This window comes from Budorcas taxicolor, chromosome 13 (assembly GCF_023091745.1).
Source record: "Budorcas taxicolor isolate Tak-1 chromosome 13, Takin1.1, whole genome shotgun sequence".
Taxonomy (NCBI): domain Eukaryota; kingdom Metazoa; phylum Chordata; class Mammalia; order Artiodactyla; family Bovidae; genus Budorcas; species Budorcas taxicolor.
The window spans coordinates 74264437-74285513 of record NC_068922.1 but is presented as its reverse complement, the minus strand read 5'-3'; the positions used below and the strand labels follow the sequence as shown (position 1 = coordinate 74285513).

The 21077-nt window shown below is 45.0% G+C and overlaps 1 protein-coding gene across 1 annotated transcript; it reads left to right on the top strand.

The window, feature by feature from the left end:
• The first annotated feature begins 506 nt into the window (after positions 1–506).
• LOC128058102 (eppin-like) lies at positions 507–19865 on the top strand. Its single transcript, XM_052650462.1, has 6 exons — positions 507–601; positions 2333–2460; positions 8748–8915; positions 16867–16998; positions 18809–18890; positions 19802–19865. The coding sequence occupies exons 1-6, from the start codon at positions 507–509 to the stop codon at positions 19863–19865; spliced, it is 669 nt and encodes a 222-aa protein (XP_052506422.1).
• Positions 19866–21077: the final 1212 nt, after the last annotated feature.

Genomic DNA, 21077 nt, shown 5'->3' with positions numbered 1-21077 from the left:
GAGAGGGAGACAAAGAAACATAGGGACCATGGGAGACTTACAGAAACAAAGAGATACTAAGAGCTCAATAGACACACATGGATCAAACAAAACAAGAGGGGGTGTGCCAGTTGAAATGGAAAATGAATAGAAAATGAGGTCATCCTACAACTCTCAAAGTTACCAAGATGAAGACCTCTGATGGTGGCATTCACTTCTAAGCTAGCCTGGAAAGTGACAGCAGCTTTGCCCACTTGCCCTGGTTGACCAGAAGACCCACTGCAGTTGAGGCGGCTAACAATCAAGAGCCACCTGTAAGAGACCCTTGCCCAGGGCTGTGGGATGTGGATGCCAGCTAGTCACATCGATGACTTCAGGAACCCAGTGTTCCCATCAGGAAAGGAGGTGGTTGGCTTGACTCCAGCTCTCAAGTATCCAAGACACTGACCACTGAAAGATTAGGCTGGACAAAGGCAGCCAGACATTTTTATGATCTGGAACCACCAGCAGGACAGCTTTCCTTCAGAATGGAGTCTTCTGGACTTTTGAGCATCTTGGTGCTATCCCTCCTTCTAGTGAACGTCCAGGGACCTGCTCTGACTGATTGGTTCTTTCCCCGTAAGTACTGGGGTCTCAGCCCTTGCCCTGGAGAGAAAGAATATGGCTGGGAGGAAGAAAAAAGCTTTCCACCACCTTAGCCCTGGGCCTGGGTTAGGGATGAGGGAGATATTTTGGTTATTTCTTCCCTTTTTCTTTTGTATGGAATTTCTCTTCAGTGAATGCAAGAATCCAGACCTGGGCAATTTGTATTTTCAGCCCCTTTGAAATGGAAGGTCTTTCTGAGTGGGGGTTGGGGGGTTGGGGTGGTGGGGTGGTGGGTTGGGTATCACAAAATCTAGCATTTAGGGGAGGGGCTATAAGGATCTGGGACTCCTAAGGGACTTTTCCCTCACCCCATGACAAAAATAGCCCCCTTTCTTGAAACGCACCTCTGTTAACTCTTGATTCTTTCAAATGTAGTTCTAGAAAGTGTTCCCACCTCCGTAGGGGTTCCTTGACTTTTTGAAGCTCCTTTGAATTTAAGGCAGTAATACTCCATGCCCGGCATGCTGCAGTCCATGGAGTCCCAAAGAGTTGGACACGACTGAGTGACTGAATAACGACAAATAGAGTAATATTGATAATTGCTACCATTTACTGAACATTCTGAAAGAAGGGATTTAAAGAGAGGGAGTCAGCCTTGGTGGGTACAAATTCTGCTTAAATTCCCTATGCTTCAGTTTCCTCATCTGCAAAATGGGGGATATTAATAGAATTAGTGTCATAGAACAATTACGCCGATTATATGAGATAACCTCTTTAAAATGGTTGAAAGAGTGCTAGGCTTATGGTTAACTTAACCAATATTAGTTAATATTACTGGGCATCCGTGACGATGATTATAGCTTTACACGCTTTGTCTTAATTCTTCCTCACCTCTCTGTAAGGCTAAAAGGATTTTATAAATGAAGAAACCAAAGTTCAGAGACAGGAAGTTGTAAACCAAGAACGAGAATTAAAAAACCCAGCTGTCTGACTGCCAGGGTGAACAATATTGCTGCACAATAGCGCCCCCCAGAGGAACTCCCAAACACTGTTTTCTCAACCAGCCCAAAGCGACTAGATTGGCTTAGTTAGACCAATGGCTTTCAATGGGCGATTTTGCCTTCCAGGGAACATTGACAATGTCTAGAGGCTTTTTTGGTTGTCACGACCGGGGAGTGCTACCGGCAGTCTAGTGGGTAGAGGCCAGGGATGCTGCTAAACGTCCTACAATGGACGCCCTACAAAAGGACAACCCTCCTCTAGTGAAAGTGAAAGTGAAATCGCTCAGTGGTGTCCGACTCTTTGCGAGCCCAGGGACTGTAGCCTACCAGGCTCCTCTGTCCATGGGATTCTCCAGGCGATAGTACTGGAGTGGATTGTCATTCCCTTCTCCAGGGGATTTTCCCAACCCGGGGATTGAACCCGGGTCTCCCGCATTGTAGACAGACACTTTACCATCTGAGCCACTAGGGAAGTCCCTCCTCTATCCATCAAATAATTATCTGGCCCAAATGCCTCCAGTACCTAGGTTGAGAAATCTTGCCTTAGCAGGTGGGGCTAGGGGAAAGGAGGCAGAGAGTGAGGGGTGGTCAGGAGAGAGGTTAGTGCAGGCAGCACTGGGAAATAAATGAAAGCCCCCAGGAAAAGGACTCCTGGGGATGAGCAAAGCAAAAGGAAATTCCCCTGACTCCCCAGAATTGCCTTGGGTCTGGAGAAGGGTGGGCACTGTAACTGTAAGACTCATTGTTGTCAGTCCTTCCCTAGAGAGGTGCCCCAGAATCCAGAGTAATTGTGAATTCAAAGAAAGGGACGAATGTTCAAAGAACAAAAAGTGCCCGAAGCATGAGAAGTGTTGCTTCTTCAGCTGCGGAAGAAAATGCATAAACCTCCAACAAGGTAAACAAATATTGAGAGCCTCAATAACCAACCCCTTACCCATATCCTCCCCTTCTGCTCCTCTGGGCTGGCCCTGTCCCTTCTTCACTAAGGGTTGGTCTCTGAGCAAGATTGCTGGACTTGGGAAACTTGAAATTTAGATATATCACTGCCCCTATTTGACATTAGGGAGTATCTTCATCCTGTTGGGTCTCAGGTTCTGCAAGCAAAATCTAGGTATAATGTTGGGATTGAACCAGAAAGTCTCATGGCTCCTTTCCACTCTTATATTTTCTTACTTTTTTTTTTTACCCTTATGATTTTCTTAGTCCCCAGGGGGCCACTATTGGTTCACCATATATCAACATTGTTGCTGCAAATGATAATTAAGATGTTTGTATTTCTTAAAAATACAAAAAAAATAGCTTTTGGCTCCAGATTCACTGCCTGCCTATACAAATCCACTTTAGCATTAAGAAATCTTTGCTGACCACTCCAGACCAGAGGGCCTATCCTTTGCTGAGGCAGTCTTAACTCCATGCCCATCTACCTCAGCTCCAGAAAGACTATCAAGGATTCTTTTTTTTTTTAATTCAAGTGTAATGTATATGTATTACATTATGCAATACATAATGTATATGTATTACATTGTATGTAGGGTCCCTTCTCTGTTCACCTGAAACTACCATAACATTGTTAATCGACTGTACTTCAATAAAAAATAAAAAGTTTAAATTTTGAAAATAAAATAAAGACAAGAGTTAAAGTATAGTTCCTTATAATGTTTCAGGTGTACAACAAAGTGATTCATATATATATATATATTCTTTTCAGTTTTTTTTCCATTGTTAATCATTACAAGATGCTGAATATAGTTTTATATGTGCTATACAGTAGCTCATTGTTGTTCATCTATTTTATATATAGTAGGATGTATCTATTAGTCCCAAACTCCTAATTTATCCCTTCTCCTTCCTTTCCCTTTTGGTGACCATAACTTTGTTTTCTATGTCTGTTGAATTTATTAAGACTATCAGAGATTCTTTATTCTCTCATTTAAGAAATGTTTGTTGAGTGTCTCTGAGACGTATAATAGGATTTGACCTATTATAAAGAGGTTGAGGAAGCCTTCCCTGAGAAAGTAAAACTAGAGTTCAGAAGGATGGGTAGCAAAATTGGGGGAAAAGTGGGTGGAAGGGCTTCCAGGCACAGGCAATGTACACATACACAGTCTTGATGGATTCTGGCGTCCCGCCATCAAGACTTTGTACATGAGCATGGACATGGTGAAAGGGAAAAAGGTTCTTGGTAGGTAGGTTCTTGTTGGACAAGGGTTGCACCTTGATCTTAAGATCAATGGAAATTCACTGAGGTGGGCGGGCACGTGGTGTGGCTTTTACTATGCCTACGAGGTGGGAATGGAGTGACTTGATTAAAAAAAAAGGGTTTCTTGGACTAAGGAGCTGAGAGGGTGGGGAAGAGTCGGATGTGTCTGAAAGGGATGTAGGCAGTGAAGTCAACTTGACAGTGGAGTAGACTGGACAGGCAGGTGGACAGTGGGTTGTTCGTTTGCCTATAGTTGAGGAATTCTGAGTCCAGACTTCTTGAGTTCAAATCTTAGCTCCAGTTCTCACCAGCCTATTTATCTTGGGCAAACTAACCACTTTCCCTTGTGATGCCTCAGTTTCTGGATAGCAAAAAGACTAATGTTAAAGGTTATTTGAAAGATTAAATATGCTTATGCAGGTGAAATTCTTAGGGCAATGCCTGGTGTCTAACAGATATGTGACGTTAGCTCACATTATTCAGTCATTCATAACTGGGAGCTCCTATATAACAGAGGCCATACTTTTGTCTCTTTAAGCATTGAGCATGTAGTAGGTGCTCAAGGAATGACTTATTCAGTTCCAGTCAGGATATATTTTGTTTTACCCTCAGCATTTGCAAAATCCTACATGGACATCACCAGATGGTCAACACTGAAATCAGATTAATTATATTCTTTGCAGCCAAAGATGGAGAAGCTCTATACAGTCAACAAAAACAAGACCAGGAGCTGACTGTGGCTCAGATCATGAACTCCTTATTACCAAATTCAGACTGAAACTGAAGAAAATAGGGAAAACCGCTAGACCATTCAGGTATGACCTAAATCAAATCCCTTATGATTATACAGTGGAAGTGAGAAATAGATTTAAGGGCCTAGATCTGATAGATAGAGTGCCTGATGAACTATGGAATGAAGTTCGTGACATTGTATAGGAGACAGGGATCAAGACCATCCCCAAGAAAAAGAAATGCAAAAAAGCAAAATGGCTGCCTGGGGAGGCCTTACAAATAGCTGTGAAAAGAAGAGAGGTGAAAAGCAAAGGAGAAAAGGAAAGATATAAGCATCTGAATGTAGAGTTCCAAAGAATAGCAAGAAGAGATAAGAAACCCTTCTTCAGTGATCAATGCAAAGAAATAGAGGAAAACAACAAAATCGGAAAGACTAGAGATCTCTTCAAGAAAATTAGAGATACCAAGGGAACATTTCATGCAAAGATGGGCTCGATAAAGGACAGAAACGGTATGGACCTAACAGAAGCAGAATATATTAAGAAGAGGTGGCAAGAATACACAGAAGAACTGTACAAAAAAGATCTTCATGACCCAGATAATCATGATGGTGTGATCACTCATCTAGAGCCAGACATCTTGGAATGTGAAGTCAAGTGGGCCTTAGAAAGCATCACTACGAACAAAGCTAGTGGAGGTGATGGAATTCCAGTTGAGCTATTTCAAATCCTGAAAGATGATGCTGTGAAAGTGCTGCACTCAATATGCCAGCAAATTTGCAAAACTCAGCAGTGGCCACAGGACTGGAAAAGGTCAGTTTTCATTCCAATCCCAAAGAAAGGCAATGCCAAAGAATGCTCAAACTACCACACAATTGCACTCATCTCACATGCTAGTAAAGTAATGCTCAAAATTCTCCAAGCCAGGCTTCAGCAATACGTGAACCGTGAACTCCCTGATGTTCAAGGTGGTTTTAGAAAAGGCAGAGGAACCAGAGATCAAATTGCCAACGTCCGCTGGATCATGGAAAAAGCAAGAGAGTTCCAGAAAGACATCTATTTCTGCTTTATTGACTATGCCAAAGCCTTTGACTGTGTGGATCACAATAAACTGTGGAAAATTCTGAAAGAGATGGGAATACCAGACCACCTGACCTGCCTCTTGAGAAATCTGTATGCAGGTCAGGAAGCCACAGTTAGAACTGGACATGGAACAGCAGACTGGTTCCAAATAGGTAAAGGAATATGTCAAGGCTGTATATTTTCACCCTGCTTATTTAACTTCTATGCAGAGTACATCATGAGAAACGCTGGACTGGAAGAAACACAAGCTGGAATCAAGATTGCCAGGAGAAATATCAATAACCTCAGCTATGCAGATGACACCACCCTTATGGCAGAAAGTGAAGAGGAACTCAAAAGCCTCTTGATGAAAGTGAAAGAGGAGAGTGAAAAAGTTGGCTTAAAGCTCAACATTCCGAAAACGAAGATCATGGCATCCGGTCCCATCACTTCATGGGAAATAGATGGGGAAGCAGTGGAAACAGTGTCAGACTTTATGTTTTTGGGCTCCAAAATCACTGCAGATGGTGATTGCAGCCATGAAATTAAAAGACGCTTACTCCTTGGAAGAAAAGTTATGACCAACCTAGATAGTATATTCAAAAGCAGAGACGTTACTTTGCCGAATAAGGTCCGTCTCGTCAAGGCTATGGTTTTTCCAGTGGTCATGTATGGATGTGAGAGTTGGACTGTGAAGAAAGCTGAGTGCCAAAGAATTGATGCTTTTGAACTGTGGTGTTGGAGAAGACTCTTGAGAGTCCCTTGGACTGCAAGGAGATCCAACCAGTCCATTATTAAGGAGATCAGCCCTGGGATTTCTTTGGAAGGAATGATGCTAAAGCTGAAGCTCCAGTACTTTGGCCACCTCATGCGAAGAGTTGACTCATTGGAAAAGACTCTGATGCTGGGAGGGATTGGGGGCAGGAGGAGAAGGGGACGACAGAGGATGAGATGGCTGGATGGCATCACGGACTCGATGGCTGTGAGTCTGAGTGAACTCCGTGAGATGGTGATGGACAGGGAGGCCTGGCGTGCTGCGATTCATGGGGTCACAAAGAGTTGGACACGACTGAGCAACTGAACTGAACTGAACTGAACTGGACACTTTACATGACCACCTGCTAAGAATAGGGTTCCAAGATGAAATCAGACATGGTCTCTGCTCTCTGCCTCAGAAGCTCACCACTTCATAGATGAGATGGAAGATGAAAAAAAATGACAACACACACACACACAACTCAGAAGCACAGTAGAAAAATGCAGGATGGAGTTAGGCACCTGTGGGGTGCAGTGTGTAGAATGGGGTTCAAGATGCCATAGTGGAGTTGATGTCTGGGAAGGGTTTTGAAGGGAGAGTAACAGTGTGATTAATGAACAATGGAAAGGTGGCAGAGGGAATATGGAGTGAGAGGTGTGTGTGGGGGGCAGTGTTGAAGATTGTGGAAGCCTGAAGCTCAAAAGGGGACTGTGGTAGGGGAGGAGGCCAGAGCGCCAAACAGGAGCCAGACAATGAAGTGTCTATAGGCCATGGAAGGCCTGCTCATGAAGTCAAGGTCTTAGCTGCGAAATGATACAATTAGCTTGGTCTCGGATCCATCAGGTCCTTCTCTCTAGTGGGCAGCAGGAAGGACTGATTGTAGGAGCCAAGGATAGAGGCTAGAAGATCAATCTGAGGCTCTCCCAACAGCCTGAGACTTCAGGAGAGGGGCAGACAGGTGAGCTTTGAGAAAGTAAAAATCAACAGGACTCAACTGTTTAGCTGTGGGCATTGACCCTTGGGGAACTTATCGTTTAGCTCTGACCTGTGTTAGTTTGCTAGGACTGTTGTAGCAAAATACCACCAACAAGATGGCTTAAACTACAGAAATGTATTGTCTCACCATTCAGCAGGCTAGAAGTTCAGGGTCAAGTGTTGGCAAGTTGGTTGGTTCTTTGTCAGGTGGGGAGGGAGAATCTGTGTCACACCTCTTCCTCTAACTTCTGGTGGTTTGCTGGCAGTCTCTGGTGTTCCATGCCATGGAGATCCCTTATCTTCATGTTCACATGGTGTCCTCCCTGTGTGTGTGTGTTGGTGTCAGAATTTACCCTGTTTATTATTAATTTTTTTATTGGAGTATAATTAATTTACAATGTTATCTTACTTTCAGGTGTACAGTACAGTGAATCAGTAATACGTTTATCCACTATTTTTAAGATGCTTTTCCCATATAGGCCATTAGAAAATGTTGAGTAGAGTTCCCTGTGCTATACAGTGGGTCTTAACTAGTTATCTGTTAGCATTTGTCCTTTTTAAGGGACACCAGTCATTTTGGATTAGGGGCCCATCCCATCCCAGTATAGCCTCATCTTAACTACTGATATAGGCCCCAATTTTATTTCCAAACACGGTCCTTCTGAGGTGCCGAGGGCTAGGTCTTCAGTGTTTGAACTGGAATTGTGTGTGTGTGGGGGGGGGTACTCAATCCATAACAGGGGGTACTCAATCCATAACAGGACAGAAGCTAACTGCAGGGAAAAAAGGGGCTTGACAATCTGAAAAACTACCCCTTGCATTCCCTGCATGGACTTGCCCTTGACTCTGACCCCATATTCTCTTTCTTTGGCATGGTTTGGAGGGAAGAGTAAGTGGCTTATAATTTGGCATTTTTGAGGCACTCCTGTATCCATTCAGAATGAAATTCTCACCAGGCACTGCACTAGAAACTGCACATTTAGATACAATCAAGGAGCTCACAACTTAGCGGGCCTTGAGGGTGATCTTATTTGCACCTCAGGACATCCCCAGGTAATGAGCAGGGTGGGATTTTGCATCCTCATTTTACTGAAGTCAAGGACAAGACTGGTAATGTGGGAGGTCAATGTGCATGCCCCGAGTTAAGCGCACAGCCCTGAAAACAGAGGCTCCTCACTCTCATGGGAGACAGTCCAGTGATCTGAAGAGAAGGTGGGGACCTGACCTGATGTTCCCTGGGGATGCAGATAGCCAAACAGCTCTGCTCTGCTCTACAAATGGGCAAATATATCAATGGAACTGGGCTCCCGAGGTGTGAAAAGGTAAAAGGTAAAAGGAACCTGTTTGGTTTCATCTGTGCTAGTTACTAGGGGGACAATAACAGCTGCTGTGTGTGTTTTTTTTTTTTTTTTTTGGTGTGGGCACTTTAAAATCTCAACTCTGGCATCTCCCTGCAGACATATGCAGTATGCCCAAAGAAGCTGGCCCCTGCATGGCTCTTTTCCATCGTTGGTGGTATGATAAGACAAATAATACTTGCTCCAGCTTCATCTATGGTGGTTGTAGAGGAAACAATAACAACTTCCAATCCCAAGCCGTGTGCCAGAGTGCCTGTTCCACAAAGGGTGAGTCCCAGGGGCCCCAGTCTCTCATCCTTGCCAGGGTCACTCTGAGAGGGGGAGTCGGAGTGTTGCTTGGCCCATTCCAGGATAGTTGCATCCTTGACAGACCAGGTGAAGACCAGGAACTGACCGGCTCTGATCAGCAGGTAAGAATGAGCCTTGCAGAGGGTGGGACCATGGCTTGTTGGGAAACTGAGGTTGGGAGGGGACGTGGTTGTGGATCAAAGCTGGCAAGTATTAGGAGTAGGAGAGGATGCAGACATGGTGAGATCTCAGAGACCAACTTCAGAGAGATCACAGGACATCCAGCCTAGTGCTGGACAGGTGGACCAATCAACCCTTCTAGGCCATCAATTTCCCCTCATGACTCTTCGCCAGCAACCCACTCCCAGCCACATCCCATTCAGAGTTTTCCAGGGAAACCTACTTCCTTTTAGTCTCCTGTGAAAAGATGTACAAACATAACTTCAAGATTAGTTTGGAAAATAAGCTGAGTCCTAGAAGCTCAGCTGGTCCTATCCTCTGTTCTCAACAGGCTCTAATTCCTGAATGTGAAATGATACACTGCAACCGCCACTGGGATTCAGTTTATGACCAAGCGCTGTCCGTGTGCCTGCAGACGATCTAGGCTGGCTTCCACTGTTCTACTTCCAGTGTTCCAAGGCCTGAGAGCTTCCCTAAACTGAATCCTGGTGCCTGTCTCCCCTTTCTCCATCTCAGCCTCTTTTTAGACATAATCTTTCTCTTTTGATCCCATCTCTATGCTTCTTACCTTTATGTTCAACTTCTAGAACTGCTTGTTCTGTGAAGCTCTCATTTTTCCCAATAAAGCACTTAATTTAGTCCTGTGCCTCTGAGCGTGAATAATTTATGTCTATTGGCATATTACACTTTCTGGTGACATCATTAAAGGAAATGAAGATACTCAGAACCTTGAGAGTTGAGGATTCCAGGGACGTTGCTATACGACTCCTCTGTTTTTTCAAAGCATCATATTACTCTTAAGGCAAGGGCTCTTGGGTGCTGCTTCTTTCTAGGAGAAGGGCATGGGTGAAAGTAAGTTTATTTGGGATCTTTCAAGAAATACAAATTGAGGAGTGGGATAGTGATGCAAGGAAGAGAGGAGCTGATTATATGTTGGTTACCGTGGTGGGAAAATGCAGCTTAATCCCATTAGGGACCTTCCAAAGAACCTTGTAAAACCTGCCTCTGAATTTTCTTCATTCATGAGGAAGCTGAGGTGTTTAGTCATTGACTTTCATCCTCTACTGGATGCGTGTTGGTTGTTAAATCCCTCAGTCTTCCAGACTCTTCTGCATGCAAGCTGACCAAGTTCCTAGGAAGTTAGAAAGAACTCAGAGCAGAGAAGCAGAGCTCTGATACTTGTAGGAAGCTATTGGTGTGCATCGGATATTATTCAGCCATTGGAACTTCCACGGTCGCCCAGTAGTTGGGACTCTGTGCTTCCACTGCAGGGGGTGTGCGTTCAATTGCTTGTCATGGGACAGAGATCCTGTGTGCTGTGTGATGTGGCCAAAAACAAAACAAAATTTAGCCATGAAAAGGAATGAAGCACTAATGCAGGCTACACTGTGGATGAACCTCAAAAACACTCTGCTAAGAAGTCACACAGGGGCGGTGGCTGAGAGGAGCTACCCCACGTCCGAGGTCAGGGTGGCGGCAGAGAGGAGCTACCCCATGTCCGAGGTCAGGGTGGCGGCAGAGAGGAGCTACCCCACATCTGAGGTCGGGGTGGTGGCCAAGAGGAGCTACCCCATGTCCGAGGTCAGGGTGGCAGCAGAGAGGAGCTACCCCATGTCGGAGGTAAGGAGCAGCGGCTGCGCTTTGCTAGAGCAGCGGTGAAGAGATACCCAACGTCCAAGGTAAGAGAAACGCAAGTAAGACCGTAGGTGCTGAGAGAGGGCAGACACACTGAAACCACAATCACAGACACTAGCCAATCTGATCACACGGATCACAGCCTTGTCTAACTCAATGAAAGTAAGCCATGCTGTGTGGGGCCACCCAAGACGGACGGGTCATGGTGGAGAGGTCTGACAAAATGTGGCTCACTGGAGAAGGGAATGGCAAACCACTTCAGTATTCTTGCCTTGAGAACCCCATGAACAGTATGAAAAGGCAAAAAGATAGGACACTGAAAGAGGAACTCCCCAGGTCAGTAGGTGCCCAATATGCTACTGGAGATGAGTGGAGAAATAACTCCAGAAAGAATGGAGGGATGGAGGCAAAACAAAAACAACACCCAGTTGTGGATGTGACTGGTGATAGAAGAGAGGTCTGATGCTGTAAAGGGTAATATTGCATAGGAACCTGGAATGTCAGGTCCATGAATCAAGGCAAATTGGAAGTGGTCAAACAGGAGGTGACAAGAGTGAACGTTGACATTCTAGGAATCAGCGAACTAAGATGGACAGGAATGGGTGAATTTAACTCAGATGACCATTATATCTACTACTGTGGGCAGGGATCCCTTAGAAAATGGAGTAGCCATCATAGTCAAGAAAAGAGTCCAAAATTCAGTACTTGGATGCAATCTCAAAAACGACAGAATGATCTCTGTTCGTCTCCAAGGCAAACCATTCAATATCATGGTAATCCAAGTCTATGCCCCGACCAGTAACACTGAAGAAGCTGAAGTTGAACGGTTTTATGAAGACCTACAAGACCTTCTAGAACTAATACCCAAAAAAGATTTCCTTTTCATTACAGGAGACTGGAATGCAAAAGTAGGAAGTCAAGAAACACCTGGAGTAACAGGCAAATTTGGCCTTGGAGTACAGAATGAAGCCGGGCAAAGGCTAATAGAGTTCTACCAAGAGAACTCACTGGTCATAGCAAACACCCTCTTCCAACAACACAAGAGAAGACTCTACACATGGACATCACCAGATGATTGACACTAAAATTAGATTGATTATATTCTTTGCAGCCAAAGATGGAGAAGCTCTATACAGTCAGCACAGATAAGACTGGGGCTGACTGTGGCTCAGATCATGAATTCCTTATTGCCAAATTCAGACTGAAATTGAAGAAAGTGGGGAAAACCACTAGACATTCAGGTATGACCTAAACCAAATCCCTTATGACTATACAGTGAAAGTGAGAAATAGATTTAAGGGACTAGATCTGATAGACAAGAGTGCCTGATGAACTATGGAATGAGGTTCGTGACATTGTACAGAAGACAGGGATCAAGACCATCCCCAAGAAAAAGAAATGCATTAAAGCAAAATGGCTGTCTGAGGAGGCCTTACAAATAGCTGTGAAAAGAACGGAAGCGAAAAGCAAAGGAGAAAAGGAAAGATCCACCATTTGAATGCAGAGTTCCAAAGGATAGCAAGGAGAGATAAGAAAGCCTTCCTCAGTGATCAGTGCAAAGAAATAGAGGAAAAGAACAGAATGGGAAAGACTGGAGATCTCTTTAAGAAAATTAGAGATACCAAGGGAACATTCATGCAAAGATGGGCTCAATAAAGGACAGAAATGGTCTGGACCTAACAGAAGCAGGAGATATTAAGAAGAGGTGGCAAGAATACACGGAAGAATGGTACAAAAGAGATCTTCACGACCCAGATAATCATGATGGTGTGATCACTCACCTAGAGCTAGACATCCTGGAGTGTGAAGTCAAGTGGGCCTCCACAAACAAAGCTAGTGGAGGTGATGGAATTCCAGTTGAGCTGTTTCAAATCCTGAAAGATGATGCTGTGAAAGTGCTGCACTCAATATGCTAGCAAATGTGCAAAACTCAGCAGTGGCCACAGGACTGGAAAAGGTCAGTTTTCATTCCAATCCCAAAGAAAGGCAATGCCAAAGAATGCTCAAACTACTGCACAATTGCACTCATCTCACATGCTAGTAAAGTAATGCTCAAAATTCTCCAAGCCAGGCTTCAGCAATATGTGAACCATGAACTTCCAGATGTTCAAGCTGGTTTTAGAAAAGGCAGAGGAACCAGAGATCAAATTGCCAACATCCGCTGGATCATGGGAAAAGCAAGAGAGTTCCAGAAAAACATCTATTTCTGCTTTATTGACTATGCCAAAGCCTTTGACTTTGTGGATCCCAATAAACTGCGGAAAATTCTGAGAGAGATGGGAATACCAGACCACCTGATCTGCCTCTTAAGAAACCTGTATGCAGGGCAGGAAGCAATAGTTAGAACTGGACATGGAACAGCAGACTGGTTCCAAATAGGAAAAGGAGTATGTCAAAGCTGTGTATTGTCACCCTGTTTATTTAATTTATATGCAGAGTACATCATGAGACACGCTGGGCTGGAGGAAGCACAAGATGGAAATCAAGATTGCTGGGAGAAATATCAATAACCTCAGATATGCAGACAACACCACCCTTATGGCAGAAAGTGAAGAGGAGCTGAAAAGCCTCTTGATGAAAGTGAAAGAGGAGAGTGAAAAAGTTGGCTTAAAGCTCAACATTCAGAAAACGAAGATCATGGCATCTGGTCCCATCCCTTCATGGCAAATAGATGGGGAAACAGTGTCAGACTTCATTTTTCTGGGCTCCAAAATCACTGCAGATGGTGATTGCAGCCATGAAATTAAAAGACACTTACTCCTTGGAAGGAAAGTTATGACCAACCTAGACAGCATATTGAAAAGCAGAGACATTACTTTGCCAGCAAAGGTCCATCTAGTCAAGGCTATGGTTTTTCCAGTGGTCGTGTATGGATGTGAGAGTTGGCCTATAAAGAAAGCTGAGTGCAGAAGAATTGATGGTTTTGAACTGTGGTGTTGGAGAAGACTCTTGAGAGTCCCTTGGACTGCAAGGAGGTCCAACTAGTCCATCCTAAAGGAGATCAGTCCTGGGTGTTCATTGGAAGGACTGATGTTGAAGCTGAAACTCCAATACTTTGGCTACCTGATGCCGAGAGCTGACTCATTGGAGAAGACCCTGATGCTGCGAAAGATTGAGGGCAGGAGGAAAAGGGGATGACAGAGGATGAGATGGCTGGATGGCATCATTGACTCAATGGACATGGGTTTGGGTGGCCTCCGGGAGTTGGTGATGGACAGGGAGGCCTGGTGTGCTGTGGTTCATGGGGTCGCAGCGTCGGACACGACTGAGCGACTGAACTGAACTGAAGAAGTCACATACGAAAGGTCATATACTATGAGATTCTATTTACATGAACTATCCAGAACAGGTAAATCCATAAAGATAAGAAGAGAATAGTGGTTGCTAGGTGCTGGAATAGGCTGGAGAGGGTGCTGAGTGACTGCGAATGGTATGAGGCCTTCTTCGGGAGTGATGAAAATGTTTTGGAATTAATAAAGGTGAAAGTTGTGTAATATTATGAAGGTGCTGAAAAGCTACTGCACTGTTACTTTAAAATTCTTAATGTTATGTAATGTGAATTCCACCCCAGTTTAAGGCATGGATTAGGAAAAAAAATAACGAAATAGAACTGTCTCCTACAGCTGCAGGTAAAATCAGAGACAAGCCAAGAATATGACCTACGGATGCTGCAAGCCTTAAATTGGAAAGTTCAACAGAACATTCTTCAGGCCCCACTGCTGCAGCTAGCTATGAGGTCATAACTGACATTTATCCCCGCCTCCACCACTCCCTGCATCACTGATTCCAAATTACACTCAGAGGTGATAGAAGCTCTCCATTAGCTATAACCGCCTCTCCAGCTTTCAAAGCACCACAACTTTAACAGGCACTCTCGGAAGATTTGGTTCATTTTCATATCAGCCTGTTTCTTCCCCGACATGCTACCCATGACAATACCTTTACTCTCTGACAATGATTAAAGAACAGTGATGCCTATCCAGTTAGGTGGTGCTGTGGTAAAGAATCCACCCATCAATGCAGGAGATGCAGGGATCTTTGATCCCTGAGTCAGGAAAATCCCCTGGAGAAGGAAATGGCAACCCACTGCAGGATTCTTGCCTGGAAAATCCCATGGACAGAGGAGCCTGGCGGGTTACAGTCCACGGGGTCACAAAGAATTGGACGCAACTGAACGCCTAAGTATACACACACAACGAAAAGGGGTGGCCCCCAAAGAAGGAAGAGAAAGACAGAAGAGAGATGAATGGCAGGGAGAAAGAGACCCAGACAGAGGGAAATGCAAAGAAAAAGAGAGAAATAATAGGCAGCAAAAGAGAAAGGTGTTGAGAGAAGGAAAAACAAACAAGCAAAAGCAGTGTGAGAAAAATAAGCAGACCAAAACAGATGCATCAGGAGAAGAGTAAGATTAGAAAGGGACAAGAGAACTGGGATCCTCGTGGTCTCCAGACTCCCCCTGGAAAAAAGAAGATCCTGAAATCAAATATGCCCTTCTGCCTAGGGGGTCTAGAAGCCCCTGACAAGCTTTGTCCTTCTCCCTGGTTGAAAAGAGGGAGATGCCCATCAAAGAGCTCTTCCCCGCAAGGGTTGACGTTGTGGGAGTTAGCTAGTCCCACTGATGGCCTCCGGGGCTTGTCGTTCCCCAGGAGAGGGAGTGTGGCTGGCTTGGCTCCAGTGATGTATGGTTTCCTGGAGTGTCAAGCTAGGCCGGGGCAGCCAAAGTTCAGAAGCAGAAGCTGCAGAGCAGGAGTTCCTGGTTTTGATGCTGCCAGCCAGGCGAGTCCCTCCTGAAATGGGGTTCCTCAGAGTTTTGCCAATCCTGATACTATTCATTCTCTTGGGGGGTGTCCAGGAACCTGGGCTGGTGGAGGCATTCTTTCTAAGTAAGTATCAAAGTAAGTATCAAAGCAAGAATTGAAGACTCAGTCTTCTTAGTGGAGAAACGGAGCTTGGCTGGGAGGAAGGAACAGAAATTTTTGCTGATGAGAAATGTGTTCCCCCACCTCTGTCTGGAATCCTGGGGGAGAAAGAAGAACCGTATCCAGAGACCTCCTTTTAGCTCCTTTCCTCCTGGTTAAGATGTCCTTGGTGAATGCAGGAACCCGAGCCTGTGGCAACTGACTTCCCACCATAATTATGAGAGGGCTTCTTCCTGGAAGGGTTTGGATGAAACAGACTAAGGGAATTTGGGAAAATTCCCCATAAGAAAGGCCACTCCCTGCCCCCAGCACCACCTTCATCAACTTCTAGGTCTTCTCTCTGTAGGCCTCCAAAATTTCCCCACCCCCACCTCCACACCTACAGGGGATCTTTGCCTTTGGGGTAAAGAAGGGTCTTTGAAAGTCCCCTGGAATGGTGACATAATGAAGACCCCTGCCATTAGCAGCAGAGAGAAACTGAGCCCTCAGACAGCAGCAGAGCCACATACGGCAGGGCCAAATCTTGTTCCACTTCCTGGTAGCCGTGTGAACTTGGCAAGTTTACAGCACCTCCTTTTTTACACAATGTGAATGGTGACAAAGCTTACCCAGAAGAGCTGTAAGGAGGACTGAAGAGAAAAGAACAGGGACACAGTAAACCCTTAATCAATACTGGTTATAATGATGAGCAGAAGGAGGATGGGGATGGTGGATGGGGATGCTGATGATGTCCCGGGCAGCTTGACCATGGCTTTACAAGGTTTGTCACATGAATCTTCCAAACAGCCCTCTCGGCAAATGAAGAAAATCAGGGTTCAGGGACAGTTCCTGCCAAATGGAGGGATGCACAGAATTCAAAAGCCCTGATTCCAGAAAGGGAGTTTGCAACCACTGACAGCTGCAACCCCACTGCCCCCAGCCAGGGAACATCCAAATACGGGAAGGCCAAGTGACCAGAATAGTCCTGGGACAAGCATCTCTGTCCCTGGAACCTTATGGATGATGGGTTTGGAGATCAGATGTTGAGCGGTTATGTGGTTGGGAGTGGGGGTATCGTTGGGGAAATTCTGAGCTCCCTGAAGGTGAGAGGTGAAGTGAAAACAGGTTCCCTCCTTTGGTGATGGTGTCCTGGTCCTGGGAAGGGAGGGCTCCAGCCCCTTCAAGGTTCCAGACGAGTATATCCTTTTGTCCCTCAGGGCAGTGTCCCCGAAACAGGGTAAGATGTGAAATACAAGAAAGAGACCTATGTACGAAAAGCAGAGATTGCCCAAAGAAGATGAAATGTTGCCCATTTAGCTGTGGAAAGAAATGTTTAGATGTCAACAAAGGTAACTCACCAATCCCCTGTGTTACCTGACACCCTCCCTCCCCCCCCACTTTCTGCCACCTGCTCTGGTATTGTCATTCTCTTCCCCCGGTTTGTTGATGACTGGTCTCTGACCAAGAGACCAGGTGCATCTTCCGCTACTGCTAAGTTGCTTCAGTCGTGTCCGACTCTGTGCAACCCCATAGATGGCAGCCCACCAGGCTCCCCTTCCCTTGGAGTCTCCAGGCAAGAGTATTGGAGTGGGTTGCCATTGCCTTCTCCAATGCATGAAAGTGAAAAGTGAAAGTGAAGTCGCTCAGTCGTGTCCGACTCTTAGCGACCCCATGGACTGCAGCCTACCAGGCTCCTCCACCATGGGGTTTTCCAGGCAAGAGTACTGGAGTGGGGTGCCATTGCCTTCTCCAGGGTGCATCTTCAACTTGGCACAAATCCTGTCAATGCTGGGCTGGGGAGGGTGTTGACAGAAGTGGGTTTTATCTCATTTCTGCCTCTATTTAGGTGTGTGATGTGAGTAATGTAATTTTTCCTCTAAGGGTCTTCGTTTTCCTGTTTCTAAGAAAGGTGTGAGTATTTTGTGATCCTCTGAGATGCTAAGTAGCTACAGAAGTCTCATCAAATGCCAGCATGGTGGCAGGTGACATGATAGCTATAAAAAATAGGTATATGATCTGTATTTCCTAGCTTCTTTTCTGGTCTCTCTGTCTGTAGAAATTCTGGATGCCTCTCCTAGACATCTTTGATCTCCTACACTCTTTTCTCTCTGCCCATATCGTTGAGCTCTAAAGAAGACCTTGTTCATCAAGGGTTATTCATTCATTAAGCAAACATTTACTAGTGGCCCTGACACCCATAATGGGCTCCACTTGTTCAGTGTAGCCAGGGGGACAGAAAAGAAATCTGTGATTTAAGATCTGAAAGATGGATAGAAGGTAGGAAAAATGGAAGGGCAGATGTTTCTGGCATAGGGAACAGCGTGTGCAAAGGCCCTGTGTGAGAAGACACCATCCTCAAGCTAGGAAGCCCAGAGAGCAGAGAAGAGCATGAGTATGGTAAGAGATGAGAACGGTAAAGCTAGAGTAGGAAGAGAAAGCTCTGACAAGGCAGGGCCTTGTCAGTCAGAGTAAAGGATCTGGCTTCAATGTTAAAAGCAACAGACTATCTACATTCAGATCCCTTACCATCTATATGTGACCTTAGGGAAGTGACTTAGCCGCTCTGAGTCTGTTTGTTCATCTGAAAAATGAAGATGATAAGAGGACCTACCTCATAAGACTATGTGTTAATATATGTCAAGTACTGAGAACAGTGTCTGACCATTTAATAACTGTGTGCTCATCGTGCTTCAGACTCTGAGGTTCCAAAGAACTCTATTTGTACCTCCTAGGACTGTGCACAGAACAGTTGTTCAGTAAATGCTTCCGTTCAGGATTTTTTACTGTAAACATTCCTGAGGCATCCATGCAGGATAAGTTCTGTGCCGTGTGCTAAACTTTTCATGCCTTTGCATTCTGCTGCCCTCCCGCCCCATGCCTTTGCACGTGCTTGGAATGTTCCTTAGGGAGGCAGACATCCAAACAGCTCTGCCCCTCAATCTCCCTGCAGATGTGTGCACTTTGCCAAAGGTTCCTGGCCCCTGCAACGCCTTCTTTGTGCGCTGGTGGTATGATGAGCAAAAAGAAACCTGCTCCTCATTTATCTATGGAGGTTGCCAAGGGAACAATAACAACTTCCAATCTGAAAGTGTCTGCCAAGCTATCTGCCCCCGGAGAAGTAAGTCCCAGTCTCCATGCTAACCTGGGCCACCCTGGGAGGTCTGGTGTTGACCGGTCCCTTCCAGAAGCCTGGCAGTCTTGGGGCTTATGATCCAGAGGTAAGAATGCAGCTCACAGAAGGGTAAGTAGAGGATGTTTTGGGAAAGAGAGGGTGGGAAAGGGAGCAGTGGTCAAAGGGATGTGGGTGAATATGAAATGAATGGTGGGTACAGACAGAGTAAGCAGAGGTGGTGGAGTAGCTGAGATCAAGTCAGAAGAAGGCCCAGTGAACCGACCCAGAGCTGGGCACCATGCACCAGCCAGTCGCTCCAGGCCTTAACTTCTATCAAACCTCGTCACTGATTCTTTTTATTTTCTTAAGGTGATTATAGCCAGGATAACCACATGCTTTATTGACCCAACCAAGATACTTTTAAGAATGAAAGGAGATGCCATTAATTATTACAGTGGGAACAACAGGCATAAACTGGGACTATTGGAAAAGCCAGAACACACGATCACTCTATGAGCCCCTGAAGACACTCCGCTTCTGTTTTCTCTCCCTGTGAAATGATATAAAAATGATACCATCTCCTTTCTTCCATTAATTGCAAGCTATGGTCCTGAAGGTGAGAAGGGCCCCAGCATCTCACCAGGACATCATTTTTCATCCTGTTGTCTTGCAGAGTCAGTCAGCTGGCTGGGATAAAGACAGCTGGAACAACCTCCAGGATTTGGCTCTTATTCCAGGGATCTCTCCAGGTGTGCCTGACAGACGTTCCATGTTGGCTTCCACTAGTCGAATCTCAGCTGCGAAGACCTTGGTGGTTCCCTTGAGGAGCCCCATGATTTGCTGACATCCTTTCCTCCAGCTCAGCCACTGTACAAACATAACGCCCTTTGCTCTTTGATCCCTTCTCAGTGTGTGATCCTATTTCTTCAACTTTCAGGGCCCCCATTTATCTTTTGGAAACCTCCAGTCCCCCGCAATAAAGTGCTCTGTGAGGTCTGAGTTCTCTGTGGCTGAATAATTCACATCTGTTCCCTCTGCAGAGAACATGTCATTGGATCTCCCAGTGACACCAACGGAGGGACAGAGAGTATGAAAATCCTGTAGAGGGCTGGTGGTATTTTTGTCCCGGTGCAATTGCCATAAATCTGCTTAAGAATGGAAACAGAGCAGGTCCATGTTCTGTCTGGACTAAATCGTAGAAGTTCCTTTAAAAAGGAATGCACATTAAATTTAAAAGTGAATATTATTTCGAGTGAGAAAGAAAATTACACCAACTGCAAAGTTTAAAAAGCTAGCTAGTACTACTAATTGCACAAAATCCGTTTAGATGAATTATCAACTTTTTAAAATGTAGGACGTTATTTCTGTAAAAGTCAATGTCTATGGAAAGATAATTCAGTCTTTGATTTACTGCGGCTGATCAAAAGATGACTATCTTTCTATTTTGATTATGGTGGGCGTGCATAAATAACACAGCCATATGTGATCGTTGTAATTCTCCTGCAGGTTTGTGCCCTAAAGATACAGGAATTTTAATAAATTCTCCTTGTATAATTCCATCAAAAAAGAAGAAAATGTATGGTGCATTTAAGATTGTACATAATGAATTATCAAGTATATTTTTGCTAGCAAAGAGCGTCTGTTCTTAGGATGGGATGTGGAAGGGAGGTTCAAGAGAGAAGGAGCATATGTATACCTGTGACTGACTCATGTTGATGCATGGCAGAAACTGAAGAGGAGAAGTTAAAATTTAACGTAGCCGCTTTCTCCCTCAGCCTCTGGAACTCCGGTTGCCCCTTGCAAATTGTAGATCATGTGGCTCACACAGTTTCAGAAAGTGGGGAATTGCAATAGTAGGAACTGGAGCTCATCTCACTCACCCTTATCCTGCTCTTTGCAATTGCCCAACCCCTGCAAACCTGCTTAATCATGCCTGTCCAGGTCAGGCATCCCCCTACCCACCTTGACTGCTGTTCCCGCACATGCGAAACCCCTTTGTTTAAATCAGCCTATTAACAGCTAGTGTTGCCCACTACAGCCTGTCTATAAAAACCCTGCAATCTGTTTGTTCGGGGCTCAGACCTTGGAGTGTTAACTCTTCTGGGCCCACCAGCATAATAAACCTGAGTTCTCCAACTCTCCGAGTATGGTGCTTGGTTTCTCGAATACTGGTTTTGGCAACAAACTAATGCAATATTGTAAAGTAATTATCCTCCAGTTAAAAAAAAAACAGCTGCTCTGAACAGGCTTCTCTAAGAACTAATTTTTTTCTCTTTATAGATTTATTTTTCTGATATTTGGAAGAATTGTTTGCAG